Below are 18151 nucleotides of genomic sequence, written 5' to 3'. Positions count from 1 at the left end.
TACACCGACTGTCACGCTGCTCTTTTATTCCTGACCCCCATCATCAGGACTCTGCATCGACGCGATAGAAGGCGGACTCAGGTCTAACACGTTTTGTATATCCATCGGACTGCTCAATCAATCTCCATGCCTGTCGCTCACCTCGTGTCTTCTACCTTTTGCTGTGAGAAAGCGTGAGGGTAGAACTGCGAAGATCTCTGCATCAACGCATTCCTTGCCAGCGAAGCCGGACGTCTTCAACATTGACCTGACATGTACCTCCTTGCCAGCACCAGATTAACCATGCTGATGCAAGCCCGGCCTTCGATTCTTCTATCTCGTCACCTTGCGCTCACACGACGCCTGTGAACTGCCGACGAAGCCTCATACTTATATACGAGCGACAAGGCCAAGAATGACTGACGTACTGCCTCCCTCGCTCTGAGGAGTCGACGCTCGACGATGATTCTCACGACCTCCCTCCTTGCGGTAGCCCTCGCAGCCTCTGCCCGCGCCGTCAACTTCTCGGCTGTCGAGGGATCCCCCGGACTATCTGACAATGGCACCTACGGACCCCCCATAGAAATTGTGCACCTTTTCCAGCACCCGCCCATAGGCATCACCATCAGCAAATCCGGACGCGCCTTCGTCACATTCAACCGGTTCGTCTCCCACTTCCCATTCTGGTAACCCCGTTGCGCCGACGCCGACGCCGCCTTATCCTCCATCACCCCCTCATCTACCCTCTCAACATCTCTCATACACCTTCGCTAACACACCATCCAGCGGCAACCTCACGGCGAACCCCAAAACGCTCGCCGAGGTCGTCAACTCCACCGCCGACGTCGCGTGGCCGAGCGCCGAGTTCAACGCGCCGCCCGACGGGCTCTTCAACCTCTCCTCGGGCATCAACTACGGCTCGAGCGACTCGCAACACTTCCTCAATGTCCAGGGCGCGATCTTCGACGCGTACGATCGGCTGTGGGTGCTGGACACGGGGCGCCCGGCGAGCGATGGCGGGGACAACGCGCCGTCATTTCCCGGTGGGCCGAAGCTCATGGCGTTTAGTCTGGACGACGAGGGTAGCAGTAGTGCATCTGCCAACGGAAGCACGACGGCGAATGGCAGCACGGCGGCGAATGGCACGACATACGGCAACAGCACAGCAAGCAGCAATATCACGACCGGCGCGACGCCTTTCACGACTATCACGTTCCCCAACACCGTCCTTCCTGCTACCGGGTACCTCAACGACTTCCGCATCGACCTGAGGAAGGGCGACGCGGGCATTGCATACATCGCGGATAGCGGTGAGTAGCGCGTCGTCTTACACGTAGCCGACAGTATGGTCCTTTGCATAGTATGGTCTTGTGCTGATACCTTTCCCTCTCAGGCTCACGCGGCATCATTGTCGCCGACCTCGCATCCGGCGAATCCTGGCGCCACCTCGACCTCGTCGCCAGCGTGCAGCCCAAGGCCGGCTTCCTACCGACGCTGTTCGGCATCCCAACCTACCAGTCGTCCGCGGGTAGTCCTGCATACAAGTACCCTGTTGCTGCGGGTGGGGGCATTGATGGTGCGTATCTAGCCCTGATCGCTTTACTCCTCTTCTGGTACTACTTGCGTCGCTGGATCTACTTGCATCGCTGGATCTACTTGCATCGGTGCATCCATACTGACCTCACCTACCCAGGCTTCACCCTCTCCGCCGACGGCGAGTACATCTACTTCGCGTCCATCTCCAGCCGCGACTTCTACCGCGTCCCGACGGCACCGCTGCTCGTGAACCCCTTGCACGACAGCACGGCGACCGTCAAGGCGGCGAACTCGGTGCAGTATCTGGGGGAGGTGCGTTTCCCCTCTTCTTTTTCTCTTCTTCTACAACCTCCCCTTACCCTCCCTCCCCACGTCCCTTCCCTCCTCTCGTGCCTCCCTTACGCTCGCCACCCGTCTCTCCCTCTCACCACCCGCCTCACCCTCTCACCCCACACTCACTCACCCACCCCAGCTCGGCGGCGCCGCAGACGGCCTCGAGTCCGACTCGACCGGCAAGGTCTACGTCACCTCACCCGAGCACAACGCGATCAATATATACAACCCGGACACGGGCCTCGTCGAGCCGTTCGTAAGAGATCCGCGCCTGGCGTGGCCGGATACGCTGGCGTGAGTGCCATTCTTTGTTGTGTGCTGCGCTAGTGGTCGTTCGTGTTCGCGGGTCCTTCGTTTCTCCTAACGAGAGCCACGACCTCCGTCGCCTTGTTCGCGAGGGCAGACTGTTCTTCTGGACGCGTTGCTGATGCTCTTCCGGACGCGTTGTTGATGTCGTGGGGATGAACGACGATAACTGACCTACCCTCCCAGCGTCGCCGACGACGGCTACCTCTACGTGACCCTCCCCCAGCTCTGGCTGAGCGCCGCGTTCCAGAACGGGACGGACAAGCGCCAGAAGCCGTTCGCGTTGGCGAGGGTGCCGATCGATGGGAAGCCGGTGAGGCTGGCCTAGGGGTGAATACTGACGTTGGAGGACATGGCGAGTAGGTGTTCGATGATAATAGAGTTTTCTTGGATCAAACAGAAACTTCCAGCTACGAGGGTCCAAACAGACGAATGAACCAAGTCTGATGAATATCTTGGATCTATGCACCGCGGTATGCGACCGAGGAACATACCAATACTACTTGTGAATGTTCATAGTAGTCCCGCCCAACTTGACACTAGTAATCCAAGATCCAACCAAGTTTCTTGTACGCCAGTTGACCGTGATACTGTGTTTTTATCGCCCTTGACCGACACAGCTCTCTGACAACGTCACTCATTTCATTGAAGGAGATATTGGTGACGTTGAGATTCCGCAGCGAAGGCAGGAGTGGATGTCTGCCTGCGTGTCGGACAGCTAATTGCTTCAGGAACTCTCTCTTCGATAGCAGGTCATCGAAGTGCAGGTCCTTGAGGTTTCCCATGAGCTGGAGACACGGCATCCAGGCGGGGATATCTCGTTCCTCCGGTTGGTAAACGCGAAGGTCGATGAGATGTTGGGCGGCCTGACCGCGCATCAAGAATCCCAACAGAGATTGTGCACCATATACCGGGACGTTACTGAGGATGAGTTCCTCGATGAGTGGGGCGTTGATGTGATTCAGCAGCGCGCAGGCAGGGTCGACGAGTCTGAGCTTGGTTAGAGCCTTCAAGTCGAACGTGTCCGACTCAGACGCGCTCGTGGGGTATGAACCTTCTGAGCCTTCCAAGGGATAACGAACTTTGAGGGCGAGCGACTGCAGCGTTTCCGCGCACGCTCGCAGCAGAGAGAAAGTCAAAGTGACGGGGAATGGGGACATCACATCGATCTCTAGGGATGTGAGTGCCCGCGTCACGGGGACGTGCAGTTGGCGCTCGTTCTGCAGCGCGTCAAGCGTGAGTGCTATGTGGCGAAGACATGGAGCGACGACGAAGTCAAGCACACTGAATTCCAAGGAGTGAGGCTCATCATAAGCGTCGACGACCAGCCTCTCTAGATTCTCCATGTAAAGGACTTTGAGATTGGGAAGCATGTCAAGTCGGCCCACGAGCGTGATGGAGCGCCAGCAAGACGCGTATGGCTCGATGCGGTCCCACAAGGGCCATAGGAGCTCGGGATCATCGCATCTGAGACCGGGTCGCCTCTCTTCTGTAGTTATCGGAAGGAAAAGCTCGCAGTATCGGTCGAAGTCGGTCAGGGACTTGACGACTAATTTCGTCCACAGCTTGGTGAGTCCGTGCGCGACAGTCCGCCAGAAGGCGCAGACTCCTGCGATGATAGTTGCAGCCTGAAGAGTGCGCAGTGGTGACTCGTTCGCAACTCGGAAGAAGATGTCCATCAAGAGCTCTTTGGGCAGGCGGCGGATGGGAGCGAGGATAGACCGGTGAAGGTCTAGCTGTCGCAGAATTCTCTTGCGGGTGGGGCTGTCGTCCAGGGCGAAGGAAACAAGCTTGGACTCCAGAAGAAGTGCGTTCAAGCCAATCTCCTCGATCTGGAACTGGTTCGGAAGGTCGTTGGTTCGCAACATTTCGAGGTTCGCAATAGCTGCCGCGTGCTCAAGGAGATCTTCCACAGATATGTGAGGCGGGGTGTAGTACTCGTACTGTCGTAGTCTCTATCAAGGCCGATTCCCACCAGTTTGAAGAGAAGAGGAATACTCACTCGGAAGTCCATTCTGAAGTCCATTTGTAAAGGAGCTAGATGGCCTCAGAAAGGGTGGTCGCGACGGAAGCGCCGTGCGGCCTCATCTATTCGGCGATCGCCGATCACGCGGTCGGCACGTGTGTTTGGAATCGTATTCGCCGCGCCACACTCAAAGTTGATCCTGAATATTCCCTCATGAGTCAGTCTCAAGCAAAAGATGCTCCGGTAGTCCACATTTGCTCTGCTCTTTGAAGATTACACATACCTCTCTATTGCACTAGGTATACATCTATACTGAAGTAACAACATATCAGCACTAGAGCATCTACAAGACACGAAGCGGGAAATCCACCCAAAGGCGAAGGAGAGGAGCCCAAAAATTGCGACCTCGCAGAGGCCGTCCCCGCCGAAGCGGCACCGAAACCACACTCTCGAAGCACATCGGCTTCCCCCGCTGCGACGCCATTCACCGCGCGCCATGCCTACCTCTGCTCCCGCTACTCCGCGCGCCACCTCGTCCGGCCGGCAGAGCGCGTCGAGGAGCTTGCCCGGCCGTCGCAGCCAGCCATCATGGTCAACTGTTACAGTCAACCACGCCAGCCAGCCACGACAGCCAGGTGCGCCCGACCATGGCAGTGAACCACCGCGACCAGACTCACTCAACGACATCGCCAAGCCAGCCAGCGAGGCAGCGCGCCTTTCGCCCACGCCGCATCACGGAGCCATCATCCTGCACCCCGCCATATGCCCACCGGCTTGCAGTCCCCGCTGCTGGCAATCGCGGTCGCGCTGCATGCAGGTCGCGCCGCATGCAGTCACACCACATGCAGCAGCGCGTGCGGTCAACCGGTCTCTCTGAGCGACCTCACTCGCCCACGCACCAACCTCACTCACCCACGCACCTTACCCCGCACCCAGCTCGCCCGCCCAAAGCACCCGACAGCGCCCGCGGCGCCCTCCCCGTTCGTCCCGCCAACCGCAGCTCGGCGCGCCTGTCCCCTCCTGGAGGAGTATGTATGCCCTCCACCTCGCCAGCGCGCGCGGGCGCGCCACGACCGCCCGAAAGCATCCCGGATACATTCATCCCCGAGAGCTCCAGTCCACCCCACAGAGAAGTGAGGTGCACAACGCACCCCACCAAGTGTGGTGAACAACGCACCCCGCCATACGTATACCCCGCCACGCCCCCCTCGAGCACCAAGCTCTGCCGCGGCCATGTCCGAGGACACTCTTTTCCCGAGGGTGCCGGGCGTGGGGCGCAGCGGGCGTGTTAGGCGGGGTGGGCCCGGCGGAGGCGACGTAGCGCCACGATCGTGCGCGACGGAGCGCCACGCATGCACGCGACGGAGTGCCACGCATGCAGCGACGACAACAAAGCGCCACGCATGCAGCGACAACAGCAAAGCGCCACGGAGGCAGCAGTGAAGCGTCGCGGCAGCGCGCTGGGTCATCGGAGAGGATAAGCATGCCGAGCATGAAACGATTTGGCATGCCGAGCGCTCAGCAGGGTGAGCACGTCGAGCACTCAGCACAGTGAGCACGTCGCGCATCCAACAGATCGGCGGTCATGGGAGGCGCGCGCGCGGGGCCATCGAGCGCCCGGTCGGGGTCTTGGCTGGTTCTGTGCTGAGAGATGTGCTATGAGGTGATATGGTCGCAGAGACCGGCGGGCAACAACCGCGCGTGGGACTGCGCTTGCCGACCTTACCTGTCGGTTTACGATGGGCAGCGGGGCCGTCCGGCTTGTGCTGGACAGCGAGACCGTCCGGCATACGGTGGACAGCGAGACCGTCCACTCACCGCAATGTGGCGCGGAGGCAGACCTCCAACGCACGTAGCGCCGCAGGGGCCGTCCTGTAAGACGGACACTTCACTTGGGGGCGAGTCGGTGCACGAAGGGACGGCGTGCGAGGCCGCCTGCCGTCACCTGGCGTCTCTAGATCATATTCTCGCCCGTGGGCACGCACCGTTGCCGGTACGTCCGCGTCGCTGTGCGCTGCCCTGTTGTTCCTGTGGGTTTCCTGCGCGCTGGGACCTGTGCCGCCCGCCACGCCCGCGCTCCCGCGAAGCCGGAGGGTTCTGGTGCGCCGAGACGCTTGCGGCGAACGATGCCCTCGAATCTCGCCGGGAGGACGCCCGCCTGCGCGGGGGCCCTGAGGGGTCCGGGGACCAGGCCGATGGCGCCCAGTGTGTGGTGCTCCGTATGCCCATCCTCGCGCTGGTCGCTGTGGCGCGCGAGCCGGACGAAGAAGACCACGGAAGCCGTTTGTAGTCCGGTCGGCTGCACGAGGCGCGCGCTGTACGTGAGTCCTCCACGCATGCCAGTTGCGCATCCGGGGACGCGTCTCTGGTGGCAACTTCCACGCGGTCTGAGCAGCCAGATTGACCACCAGCATTTCCGGCATCGCATGCACCCGCCGCCGGTTGGCGTAGGCGGGCAGAGTACGACACAGGCTGTCGTCTGTGCGGGCTGGCTACTACAGGCCCGCGGGTCCCAGAAACTGCCACGTTCCGGAGACGCGGGCGGTGGCGCAACGACACGCGCTTCGACGGACGAGTGACGCGTCAGCGCATACATGCAAGCCAATGCGGCCCACGACGAGGTTGAGGATGAGCGGAGCACGAAGGAGGGCGCGCACGACCGAAAGCTCTTAGGGTTAGATATCATTCCGGGTTATGGGAATGCATCGATGTCGGCTGAAGGCAGGAGGTTGTGGCGCTGGGGCAGCACAGAGCGCGCAAAAACAGGTGACCTGGAGCGTTACGGGTCGGGGCAGACGCGCGCGAGCGGCTGGTCGAGGTGACCGTCGAGAACAAAGTCCGAGAAGACGCGTCAGTCACGTATAACGCGATCGGTCACGCACGTGGTCGTGACTAACACGTGCTCGAACTTGAACTTCGATGGGCAACGTCGCACAGGCTCCTACCCACCCGACCGCGGCTGTTCAAGGGCGGACTATGAGTGAGCGGGGAGCAATGCTATGACCGAGAACAACACCGGACCAGAGACGGTTAGCACGAAGAACCTGTCAACCACAAAGATCCTCACACTACAACCCTTAACAGCCTGGGCCGGCTGGACGAAAACATATACAAACAACGGCCCGATTTCACCGAGCTCCCCTTTGGGAGTATCGATCGCGCCGCGTGCTTGCCTCCGGCTTCCTCGACGCGACGCGACGCGCTCCCTAGCTTGGTCCTGAGACGCGACGCGACGCGTCTTTGTTTAGGATCCTCGTTTACATCCTTGTACAGTACGTATAATGCCTAACAAAGCCCGCTTTCCCCCTCCCTCCCGTCATGGCTTCCCCCGATGCACAAGACCTCTCGGACGACAACTTGCGCGCTCAGATCACCAAGGCGTTCCAGGTCGCGCCGTGCCAATGGCAGATCGAAGTCATCAGATCTCTGCTCAAGCTATCACGGCGCCTCAACACGCGCGACCTGTGCTTGATCTCAGCAACGGGGTCAGGCAAGACATTGACCTTTCTCGCTCCCCTCCTCTTCGAACCTCGCAAGATCATGGTGATAATCACCCCTCTCAACCTCCTTAGTGATCAGATTGCGGGTCAGCTACGCTCACAGGGTCTACCAGCCATCGCACTTTGTGGCGACAACGCGACGAAGACTGTATTTCAGGTACACCTCAACTGCCTCGCATGAGTTCGACAACTGACCAATCATACTAGGAGATACGCGAGCTCAAGTACCGGGTCATTGTCACGAACGTGGAGATTGCCAAGAGGACGAAGGGGGAGTTCGAGAAGCTTTGGCGCGACCGCAAGTGGACGGCGCACCTGCTGTGCATCGTCTGGGATGAGGCACACTGTATCAGCCAGTGGGCTGACTTCCGCCCGGAGTACAAGGACGGGGGACGCATCAGACAGCTCATCGGCACCCACGTCCCCTTCTATCTCACTTCGGCGACCCTCCCTAAGGCTGTTCTGGCCGACGTCTTCCAAAACCTCAACATCCGCGCGTCGGACGTGGATGTGATCCATCGCTCCAATGACCGACCGAATATTCACCTCGTCGTTCGCCGGATGCAGCACGGGGCAGGCAGCTATCGTGACCTGGACTTCGTCTTACCAGCACCCGGATGTACGCCGCCGAAATTCGTCATATTCTTCGATAGCATCCGCGACATCACCAAAAACCCCCCTGCGGCCAAGCCGCTTGAGACCACTTGAGAATTTGGCAGATCCCGAAGGCGCTTGAATGCTCTTGAGCCTGCTTGAACCCGCTTGAGAACACTTGAGAATCTCGGGCCCCATCTCAAGTGAGCTCAAGAGGATTGATGAATCTTAGCTTTGGTCATAGTCTGATTTATTATACTGTAGATATGTATATATTCCAAGTCAAGTATCAACAGTACATGAGGATTTAGTAGAGCATACTTACTCAGTTGAACTGAAGGAAGGAGACCACAGTGGACCTAGTATATATGCATACAATAGCCCAGCAGGACCCTGAGGGAACTGCACCAGAGCAAGGAACAGATTCACGTGAGGAGAAGGTGAGGGCGACAATGGCCGCGCCACCGGAAGAGGCGAAGGTCGGCACGTCGGGCCGGGACTCCGCAGGTCACGTGACCGCTCGGAACATTTCAGTAAATTTGCTCTTGTCTTCGTCTCTCACCATTTTCCTGCCCGCTCGACGCGCGTTGGCCGCCAGGCCGCGCGTTGTTCTCTCTTCTACATCCTCTCGACGTTACCGCCGCCCCCGCTTTCCCGCCTCCCCCTCTGCTTTGTCCCAGCCTGACGCGGCCTATGACGCGTTACCAAGGCGATCACCAATGCACGTCGCCAGCCGGCCACGTCGCCGTCGCCGTTGTCCACCATTCCCCTCCCAACCCTCATCTCTGCCTGCCGCGCATCTTGTGCGTGCGGGTGGTTCATGCCCGCCCACCTCAGCCACCCTGTGCGTGAGGGTTCATTGCCGTGTGACGTGGCGCGTCCACGCTCCGCACGCGCATGGGCCTTTCATGTCCGCGGTCGGCCGCGCGTACTTCAGTACGCGCGGCCTGGCGGGGCTTACCTGCCCTCGCTGACCGGCCGCATGCCGTGCTCGCGCGAGGCGTGGAGTCGCGCAGGCGGCGGCTTGGAGCGGACCCTAGTAGCAGACGCGAGAGCAGACGCGGCACGCGCAGGACAATGCAGGGCATTCCCGCTTAAGCGCGCTACCCGACGAGTGCCGCGCGTCTTGGGTATTCGCCCAGGATGTGCGACTCGACGGCAGGCGCGCAAGCTCGGCATCTGCCGAGTGGCGAGTTTTCGAGCCCGAGCGAGCGCACGACACGGGGAGCGTTGCAGGAGGGTGCAAGCACAGAATGTGCTGATGATAGTAGGTGCATGCGGCGCGATTTTTGGTCCATAACTAACCCCTGTTACAGGTAACTATCCGGTGTCAGGACGCGCTGCACACGAGCGGCGCCGGCATGTGCCGCGGCATTGGGAGGCACGCGTCGGGCAACAACGAGGGTGGGGTGGATGGCGGATGCGGGCGGGCATATGGGACGTGCTGGAGGTGGTTGAAGGTGCGCGTGTAGCACCCCAGCAAGCGAGCAACGGGGGCCTGGCCTATGTGACGAGAATGTACATTTACAATGTAGTATATACGAATTAGTAACTGATCAATAATAAGCAATTTAGTGATCATTCATATGAATTTAGTGACTGAAAAAATGAGAACCTGATGCGATTTCATGATGCTTGGCTGAACTCAAGCCAACTCAAGCGGGTTCAAGGACGGGTCAAGTGTCCTGAGAGCGTTTGATATCGGGCAATAACTTTTGAAGCTCTTGAGCGTTTGAGACGCTTGAGCCCGCTTGAGTCCGGCTGAGTCCGCTTCGGGCCCCGGGCCGTTTTTCCTGATGGAGTCGGTCGAAGCAGCGAAGTACCTGTGGTCCCGTCTACCGGAATCGTGCCGTGACCGCGTCAAGTGGTTCAATTCGCACATGACATCGCAGTACCGCGAGGACGAGCTGCAGAGGCTCGCTTCGGGCGAGAACTGGGGCCTGCTTTGCACCGAGTCATTTGGGCTAGGTGTTGACAAGGTTAAGGACATACAGCTCATAATCCAGTACAAGGTGGCCGACGTCAGCCTTTGCGCGCTATGGCAGCGCTTGGGTCGCGCTCTACGAAATGGCGAGGGTACTGCAATTGCCGTCTGCATCGCCGAGCCGAAATTCTTCGATGAGGAGCGCGAGGCAAAGGAGGGGCGGAAGCAGAAGAAGCTGGAGAAGGAGAACAAGAAGCGGAAGGCGGAAGAAAGCGATATGGGTGCGAGGAAGAGTCCACGCTTTGATGGCGATGTTGACCTGGCCGAGCGCTCGGTGGTTATCGAGCGTCGCCGAGCGATTTACGACGCACCGCCGGCACGGACCTCGAAGAAGAAGGACCGCGTAGATCACGACCCGTCAGCCTTAGACCCTCCCTTGGACGATATGATCAACGCTGCGTCGCGGGGCTTCGGCTGTCATCGCCTTCCTGCTCAGGTCTTCTTCGGAAACGACAAGATTTCTGGTTCGTCTTTGGGTACCCATCGCATGCTTATGTACTCACTCTATTTTCCTCACAGCTGCGCCACAGGACCCATGTAGAAGCGGTGGGTGCACGCGTTGTCAGGCCCAGCCCTCTACAGGCTGTTGCGCCCTATGCTCTCCCGAGAAGTTCGTCGACTATCTCCCGACGGAGGCGACACAACAGGCGGACAACGAGCCGAGCACCCGTGCCGGTCGGAAGAAAGAGTATGAGCGCGATGCGACAGACCACGATCTTCAACGCGCGCTTCACGACTGGAGGTGGAGGTGGAGGTGGAATTGCCCCAAGCGGTCCCATCAGGAACTTGTGGGTAGCAGGCCACCGCTTCGCGCGGCATAAGGTGAGTTAGGAAGTCTTAGGCCCTGTACTTCGTCACGCATCACATGTCACGTCGTCCAAGACGCCACAAAAGACTTGGCTCGGCCCGGGCCGGAACAGGCCGTCGGCCGCCACAAAATCATTCTGCTGCTGCGTATATCACTGCTACCGCGTCTCTACCCCTCGCAGAGCGGAGGTTGATGCCGTCTATTAGTCCTTCGTAAACAAATTCACCATCTCTCTTCATGCCGTCGTAGTACCAGGCATGTGACAAGTCCTTTACGACCCGCAGCGTGAAGTGACTCGCTCCAAAGTAGATCACCGCCTTCAGGACATACTCCTGTTTGTCGTCGCCTGTCCTTACCGCGAATGATGTTGTCAGCTTCCGTCCTCTGCCAGACGATGAAAAGACCAGCATAGGAACCTCACGTGTCAAGTGTGAGATGAGACGTACCTTTTTACCGCACGAAAGGCAAGGCAGGTTCAGCGGGTCCTGCCGCAAATTGAACCATTGACCGACGCTCCTTAGGACGTCACCCTCGACCTCAAACACGGGACAGTCGAAATCGATGCATCTCATGGCTTCCCCGCCGTGAAGGGGATGTCCCCCTTGAGATTTGCAGCGCCGCACGCTGGTGAGCACAGTATACGGCGTCTTTAGTACTGTCGTTAATGCTGCTACGGCCGAAGCAAATTGACTTGGCACGAACTCAGCAGGCTCTACACATTGAAGGTACGCGCGCAACGAGTCCCTCATAGCCGTCACGTCCACGTCAGTAGTCCCTTCCTCAATGTGTCGCCGCAACACGTCCGTCAGGACACTCATACCCGGCGACCAAGCATCCATACGAGTCATCCAAGCGCCCGAATTTTCGCTGAATATCCAGGCAAATGCTGAAGCGACACAGTCGTAAGCGCAGCTGTTATCAGACCACAAAGAACCACGTCTAATGAGCGGTTCAGGGCCCATAAGGAAGGACGTCAAAGAGTCATGTGTCTTCGAGAGGGGGGCGGCTTCATTCCTGGTCTTAACGTTCGAGGTCAGTGACTTCAGAGGAACAAAGCCGTCGTCGTCCCTCATCTTGGGCAGATTGCCTCTTTTTCTCTTGTCGACCTCGATGATTTGCCAGTCCAAAGGCACGACCTCGCTATCCATCCAAGCGGCAGGGTTGATGCAATTTCCAGACGCGTCGTATTGCGCCTGGTCGGTTGTCCACCGCAGCGGTCGAGGCAAGTCACTGGGCATGTACTGAGCGCCCTTCCACTCCCTAAAAGACGCGATAAGGTCTTTCCTGCGATGTCCCACAATGGTATGCGGCAGTTGTCCTTCATATCGCATACGTGTAATGTCATTCAATACTTCTAGGTCCCTGAACTCTTGCCTCAAAGCACCGCTACAACCCCCTTGTATTTTGCTAGGTTCGAACTCGCGTAGAATGATGGTACCGTCCGACGTCCTTCCTCGGGACAGCGCCACGTAGTAGGCGTGGTGGTCTTGGCAATCCTTCAGGTCGACAACGTTGAACTCGCGCGTCTTTCCCTGGGAGGCGTAGTCCGTCATCGCAAAGTTTGGTAAGACCTCGACTTGGACTCGCGCAACCTTCAGCTTTTTCGACCCTATATATGTAGGCAGGTCGCAATCGATGATCGTGCTTCGAGGTGTGCACGGTACCACGTTCTGAGGTAAGCCCGGTATTTCGATGACACGCGGCGCGTTCACTAACCTGACGTACAGAGTATGCAAGACCCGCTGACCGTGTCGGCCTTTTCCTGCCACCCAGTCGTGCACGACGCCTTCCTGACCCTTATTCATAGCGAGCTCAGTCGCCCAGTTATGACGAAGCATGACCGGCATGCCGTGACACAAGGATAGTTTTCCTGGGATCATCTCGCTGAAGGTATGCGCCTGGTCCCACAGCATTTTCTGGACACGCTGACTGAAGAGGACCGGCTTGTCCTTGTCGCCTCCAGGCACTTTATCATCAGAGAAGAAATCCGTCAATTCCTGTCCAGACTCGATGGCGAATCTTCGTACTCCCACGTCGTTTATGCCGTCTTTTACGATGTTTCTTGGCGTGATAATTGGTACGTAGCGAAAGCGCGCCTCTGCAATAGACAAATTGTTTGATAGCAGGTCGGCGCGAAGGGTGTTCATGTAGATGATGTCCGTCTTGTCGCACTCACACCAGCGCATGTTGTAAAGGAGACGGTGGAGTGAGCGATCACGCGGTGATGTACCTTCTTGCCTATGATTTTGCCTTAACATGACGACGACAGTGAACAGATGCCAGATAGCTTTACCAAGCGCGGCTTTTTGGCTTTGTGCGTCCGCGCTATAACGGCCGACAGTTCGACTGTACAGGGAAGCGCTCTCATTACCACCCACTGGAGGCTGTTGCGCGAAGTCTCCCGCGAAAATCATATTTAATCCACCGTATGGTAAGTCGCTAACACCCATCGCGTCGCACGCCGCTTTGCTAACACCGTAGTTTTCGTAGTGCGCTAACATAGATGCTTCGTCCATGAGGCAGGTACTTGCCCGCTTGACACGATCAGATATCGAAGTCTGCTGCCCAGTCGACAAAGGTCCGGTTCTCTTGTGGTTCAGTCCGAAGGTCGAGTGATATGTTGATCCCTGAACATTTGCAGAAGCCGTCCCTGTCGGAGCAGTTACCAGGTACCCCTTGTCCAAGCCACTGTTGTCAATGAGCGCCTGCATTGCCTGAAACACTCGTGACTTCCCCGTACCGCCGGGCCCAGCGATGTACATCATGAGCTGTCCAGAACCTGGCGTTAAGACATGGTTCCCCAAAATCCGAACCGCTCGCTCCTGGTCGTTGTTGAGGGTGAAGGTCTTGACGACAGAATCAGTTAGACCGCGTCGCAAAGGCGGGATATATGACCGGGTGAGCATCGCTTTGTTCACAATGTCAACGCTTATGACCGGCGCGATACCGACAGAAGGACTTACACCCCGCGTGCTGGCGAAGCGCGCTGTTTGCAGAGCGACGACGTCCTTTCTCAATTTCGCCAACAGGTTCTGCCACTGACGAGGCGTTGACCGAACCAATATACGGTCTTTAGGCGCGACCAACGCACCGGGGCGGGGGACTCCCCACTGTTGGCGCATGACTAGTGATTGTATGCTGTGATACATGTCAGAGCTCTTCGCGTAGTGCTTGTTCACAATTGCATCGTCGTCAAGTGAGTCCTCAGTTGGAAACGCTGTTTCAACAATCTCACTAACGTCTACATCCCTCGTGATTTCATCTACGCTGTCCCCATAAACGGGGAGGTCGTCTTTATCTTCGAAATTGCCCCTTTTCAAGCTATCTCGAAAACTGTCGCGTCCGTCAATGCACTCCCATCTCAAATTAAAGTTCTTCATGAGTTCTAACTCCCTCCTCGTAAACTGATGAGAAGCGAACGCCTCTTCCCATGTCTGATCCGCCTCCTTCAGGTCGCGAGCGTGCCTCCATGGCTTGAAAAGCATCAACATTACCCTGATGTACTCGTCGCGGTTTTCGCTGTCACTCCTCGGAAGCAGCCGCATGAAGTTCAGGACAAGGTACGGATCGACTTCCTGCCTGATCTTCATGCAGTAATCGCTCGCTAGCGAGTGGCCATAAAGAAAAGCGTGCAAACCCTTCTTCAAAGGTTCCTTCGGTGGATACCCGAAGACCGCCGGTATTTCATCAACTGGTTCGTCCATCTCTATGTCCATATCACCGTCGCCGTTGATTTCCGGATTGGCATCGACCTCATCCATGACAACGTCCTTGTCAGCGCCATCGTCACGCGGTACTTGCGTGTCTCTGTTACCATCGTCAGAGCGCTCGTCTTCGCTGCGCTCGTCTGCACTGTCGGACTCGACGCCTTCTTCCTCGTCGCTCGACGCGATCCAGCTGTCTTTCTCGTACGCGTCTTCAGCGTCGTCAGGTGGCGTGTGAGACGCGAAAGGGATCGTTACCCCGGCGTCCCCGACATTGTCCTCGGCTTCTGCATCATCTGCCGAGGCCGCCTTCCCGTCTTTAGCAATCTTCACGCGCTCGCATAACAGCATGAAGTCGTACAACTTCAAGTGGGCGAGCTCTGCGCCTCTAAACACATAGTTCTGAGACTCGGATATCCCCACTATATGACCCTTTTTCCGCACGACCATGACCTTCTCTTCGACTTCCAGTCCAGTCCAATACTGGTGAATCGGGTTATAGTACGTTCTCCAAAAGAACGGACGGAAGCGATGCGATGTGTAATGATCAGGATTACCGAGTAGGTACATCGCTATCATCGGCGCACCCAACTCCATCTTGGTAGCGACTTTGTTAACCACCCTTGTCATTAGGCGGCGCGCAACTTCTACGTCGGATGCGCCAGAGCACAAGATGTCTTGTCCACGGTCGAAGACTGACTTTATGGCGTCGAAGACCGTGTGGGTGGGCGGACCCATCTTCGTAATGTACTCGGTAATATAATATACAATGTGGTTGACAGCGCTTCCAGACAGCAGACAAGTGCAGTCGTGGTTGCATCGGAAGAGAAAGGTTATCAGCGCGCATATGTCATTCATGTTCGGCTCTTCGTGCTTGAACCGGAGGGCGCCTGTCTTTGGGTCGACTTTCGTCTCTCGTCTTACTTCTCGCGGCATTCTCGCTCTGCAGCGACCGGTCTTGTTGTACTTACAGTACTTGTCGATGCAGGTATGAACATTTGAGCGAAGTAATAAGTCGTCAACTTCCAGCGCATATTTGGCAAGCCATTTCTGCGTGTTTTCGCAGGACTCGCATCCGAGGCGCTCACAAGCACAATAAGCACCTTCGGGCGACGCAGGCCAAGTGTAAGTTGGGTTCTGGTAGCCTTCCTCTTTCTGGCGGTCTTTCACGTTGGCCGCGACATCTGCGAGTGACCCGGTCAGAAACCCGCCTCGGTGACATCCCTCTATGTACTCGACCATCTTAGTGCAAAAGTCCGATTCGAAGTCTTTCATTCTCTCCCTTATTTCTGCCGGCCGTGGGGCGCCTGCAATCCAAAGTAGCAAGTGCAGATGTAGAGTTAATCGGCCTTGTTGCTCCACAGTACCATAGTACCCACTGGTCTCGCCAAAATAGCCCGGTCCTGGTTCCTCGTTGACGCCGAGGACGTGTTTAATGAAGGACTGGATTACGAAGTGGAAGAATCGTGCCCCCGCGACAGGATTACTGATCACTGCACGGAAGCGAGCGTCTCGTTCTGCATCCTCTGTTGGCGGTAGTATGTTGGGTCGGTACTCTTGGTCTAAATCAGCCAAATAGAAACAAATAGGGTGTTTGATATCGGTGGGCGCGATAGTAATGTACCAAATTGGAGATCCTATGTGCGCCATCAAAGACCAGATCTCGGTACGCATCCACTTTCGACCTGCTGCAGACCCTTGAACTTTGACGGCGACGGTTTCTAGGTCTTGTATGACCCGCCAGCACTTTTTCTCGTCTTCGGTCTCGGGAATGATATCCTCCTTTGCGGACATTCGCGCAATGAGGTCTCTCAACACTCCCATATCCAACGATAAAAAGCGGTCTGCCACCGACGGAAAGTTCTCGCGACGCGCAACCAAGAAACTTTGAGTGGAGGAGGCCTTCACTTGGTGGTGGCTGAACGCCACGAACAGAAAACCGGGGTCCACTTGAAACCGCTTGTCGTGGTACATTACCAGGTGCGCACATTGCTCCTTCGCTGATACTCGCAGTCGCTTCTCTTTACCCGAGTTATCAGCGCCGACGCCGCCTCGACCGTAGGGAAATAGCCAGGGAAACATTTTTGGGTACAATTGCGGATTATTATACATCGATTCCGGTTTCGATCCATGTCCAATGCGTAGGAGAGCACCGTTTCCTTCAAAGTGTCCGAGAGCCAGCGCCTTCAACTCATTCTCGCCCTTCAGTTCCAGATCTTCGCCCGTCAAACCGTGTACAACGAAGGGTAGCTCACCCGTCGCTATACCTTGGTCTTCATCAACGTCATAGCTGCTTCTTCCTTCTGCAGGAATGTTCGTATCAGCGGGCCTGTACTGCACGCTGACTGGTGGGACGTCTTCCGGGTATTGCGCCAGGTTCTCCTCGGATATGTCGAGATCAGCGTAGTCAGGGTGGTGGTCGCGCAGCCACTCAAGAGCCCTGCGAACATAGTCTCGACGCACAAGAAGCGGGGCAAAGCGGGGGGAGCGAAAGTCCTCCGTAGAGGGAGGTGTCGGCCCTGTGAACATGATCGCCAAAACCTGGTCAGTCTCTTCTTTCGTAGGAGGTAGCTTGCCGTAAATCTCCTCGGTATCCACCGGAAACGAGATTACATGGGCGATGGACTTGCGGTACCCACCTGCGACTTTAACAAATACCGCGTTGTGACGGACTCGCTGAACAAGTATTCGCTCGAAGTATCGCAGTTGTCGAAGTTCCAAGGGAACTTCACCGATCCACAAGTCGTTCGCAAGCGCCATACGCGGCATTTGGTTTCTCGAAAGAGGGCCTCGGCAGTCAGAGCACACCTGGTCTAAGCCCGGCGCGAGAACAGGCTTTCCTTGATCTCGAGCACTTCCATCTTCTTTGACGCCCACGTCGTCTGCGATTAAGGGGCTAAGTGTGTTTACAATGTCTGATAAAGCCGTCAGAGACGTCAAGGGCTTGAGCTCACCGCATACAGCGCAACCGCTCTCCTCAAGAGCGTAGCAGTCTCTTAGAAAGTCTGCAGTAATTTTGTGAAGGACTTCTTCTGAAGGGGGTGGGGGAGGAAAACTCGGTTCTGTCGCGGTGGTGGTCTGATTCCTGCCTTTCGTCTTTTGTTTTGCCTTCATCTGCGCGTGGCCGGTTTTTGGCTTTCTCGATGCATTATAGACTCGATATCGACGCCGACCGTCATCGGGAATGTCTACCTTTCTCAGAACGGTGAGCAACTCGCTACAGTACATGGAACACTTGTGCGTACTCAAAAGCTTAGGCAAATCCGTCCTCTTGAGCCACTTCCCGAACTTAATGCCATGTCGGCGCAGGACGGTTCGCATATCGTCCATTTTGAGCCTGATATGAAGGTCTTGAATATTCAGATGTGCGACGACCTCTCGCGCGTCTTCTACTGTGGTCAGTTCGTCATTGCTTATCATTGTAACAAATTCATACGCCCA

The 18151-nt window shown here is 57.0% G+C and overlaps 10 protein-coding genes across 10 annotated transcripts; 2 read left to right on the top strand and 8 right to left on the bottom strand.

Moving 5' to 3' along the window:
• Positions 1-37: 37 nt before the first annotated feature.
• On the top strand, positions 38-2781 carry SCHCODRAFT_02629356 (uncharacterized protein). The gene is made up of 6 exons (XM_003030868.2): positions 38-641; positions 766-1289; positions 1373-1555; positions 1673-1827; positions 1988-2142; positions 2341-2781. Exons 1-6 carry the CDS (start codon positions 442-444, stop codon positions 2480-2482), a joined length of 1359 nt encoding a protein of 452 aa, XP_003030914.1. The 5' UTR covers positions 38-441; the 3' UTR covers positions 2483-2781.
• SCHCODRAFT_02668861 (uncharacterized protein) lies at positions 2694-6458 on the bottom strand (the record flags this gene model as incomplete). Its single annotated transcript, XM_050346600.1, has 7 exons — positions 2694-4109; positions 4400-4432; positions 4625-4796; positions 5041-5140; positions 5298-5637; positions 5962-5992; positions 6106-6458. The coding sequence occupies 7 exons, from the start codon at positions 6456-6458 to the stop codon at positions 2694-2696; spliced, it is 2445 nt and encodes an 814-aa protein (XP_050199691.1).
• A 980-nt stretch (positions 6459-7438) lies between these two features.
• On the top strand, positions 7439-10927 carry SCHCODRAFT_02735568 (P-loop containing nucleoside triphosphate hydrolase protein; the record flags this gene model as incomplete). Its single annotated transcript, XM_003030869.2, has 3 exons — positions 7439-7777; positions 7828-8256; positions 9981-10927. 3 exons carry the CDS (start codon positions 7439-7441, stop codon positions 10737-10739), a joined length of 1527 nt encoding a protein of 508 aa, XP_003030915.1. The 3' UTR covers positions 10740-10927.
• Positions 10928-11120: 193 nt separating this feature from the next.
• SCHCODRAFT_02735563 (uncharacterized protein) lies at positions 11121-11416 on the bottom strand (the record flags this gene model as incomplete). The annotated part of the gene is made up of 1 exon (XM_050347150.1): positions 11121-11416. The coding sequence occupies one exon, from the start codon at positions 11414-11416 to the stop codon at positions 11138-11140; it is 279 nt and encodes a 92-aa protein (XP_050199690.1). The 3' UTR covers positions 11121-11137.
• A 786-nt stretch (positions 11417-12202) lies between these two features.
• On the bottom strand, positions 12203-13420 carry SCHCODRAFT_02447054 (uncharacterized protein; the record flags this gene model as incomplete). Its single annotated transcript, XM_050342539.1, has 1 exon — positions 12203-13420. A coding segment is annotated over one exon (1218 nt), but the record flags the coding sequence as incomplete, so codon positions are not given.
• A 508-nt stretch (positions 13421-13928) lies between these two features.
• On the bottom strand, positions 13929-15307 carry SCHCODRAFT_02506767 (uncharacterized protein; the record flags this gene model as incomplete). The annotated part of the gene is made up of 2 exons (XM_003031261.1): positions 13929-14044; positions 14098-15307. The coding sequence occupies 2 exons, from the start codon at positions 15305-15307 to the stop codon at positions 13929-13931; spliced, it is 1326 nt and encodes a 441-aa protein (XP_003031307.1).
• Positions 15308-15323: 16 nt separating this feature from the next.
• Positions 15324-15952, bottom strand: SCHCODRAFT_02668858 (uncharacterized protein; the record flags this gene model as incomplete). Its single annotated transcript, XM_003031262.2, has 2 exons — positions 15324-15357; positions 15381-15952. The coding sequence occupies 2 exons, from the start codon at positions 15950-15952 to the stop codon at positions 15324-15326; spliced, it is 606 nt and encodes a 201-aa protein (XP_003031308.2).
• A 41-nt stretch (positions 15953-15993) lies between these two features.
• Positions 15994-16684, bottom strand: SCHCODRAFT_02668857 (uncharacterized protein; the record flags this gene model as incomplete). The annotated part of the gene is made up of 2 exons (XM_050346599.1): positions 15994-16017; positions 16073-16684. 2 exons carry the CDS (start codon positions 16682-16684, stop codon positions 15994-15996), a joined length of 636 nt encoding a protein of 211 aa, XP_050199688.1.
• A 75-nt stretch (positions 16685-16759) lies between these two features.
• Positions 16760-17239, bottom strand: SCHCODRAFT_02476631 (uncharacterized protein; the record flags this gene model as incomplete). The annotated part of the gene is made up of 1 exon (XM_050342745.1): positions 16760-17239. A coding segment is annotated over one exon (480 nt), but the record flags the coding sequence as incomplete, so codon positions are not given.
• Positions 17240-17266: 27 nt separating this feature from the next.
• On the bottom strand, positions 17267-17824 carry SCHCODRAFT_02505943 (uncharacterized protein; the record flags this gene model as incomplete). Its single annotated transcript, XM_050343170.1, has 1 exon — positions 17267-17824. A coding segment is annotated over one exon (558 nt), but the record flags the coding sequence as incomplete, so codon positions are not given.
• Positions 17825-18151: the final 327 nt, after the last annotated feature.

The sequence above is a fragment of the Schizophyllum commune genome, assembly GCF_000143185.2.
Source record: "Schizophyllum commune H4-8 unplaced genomic scaffold SCHCOscaffold_7, whole genome shotgun sequence".
Taxonomy (NCBI): domain Eukaryota; kingdom Fungi; phylum Basidiomycota; class Agaricomycetes; order Agaricales; family Schizophyllaceae; genus Schizophyllum; species Schizophyllum commune.
This window is presented reverse-complemented; position numbering and strand designations above follow the sequence as displayed.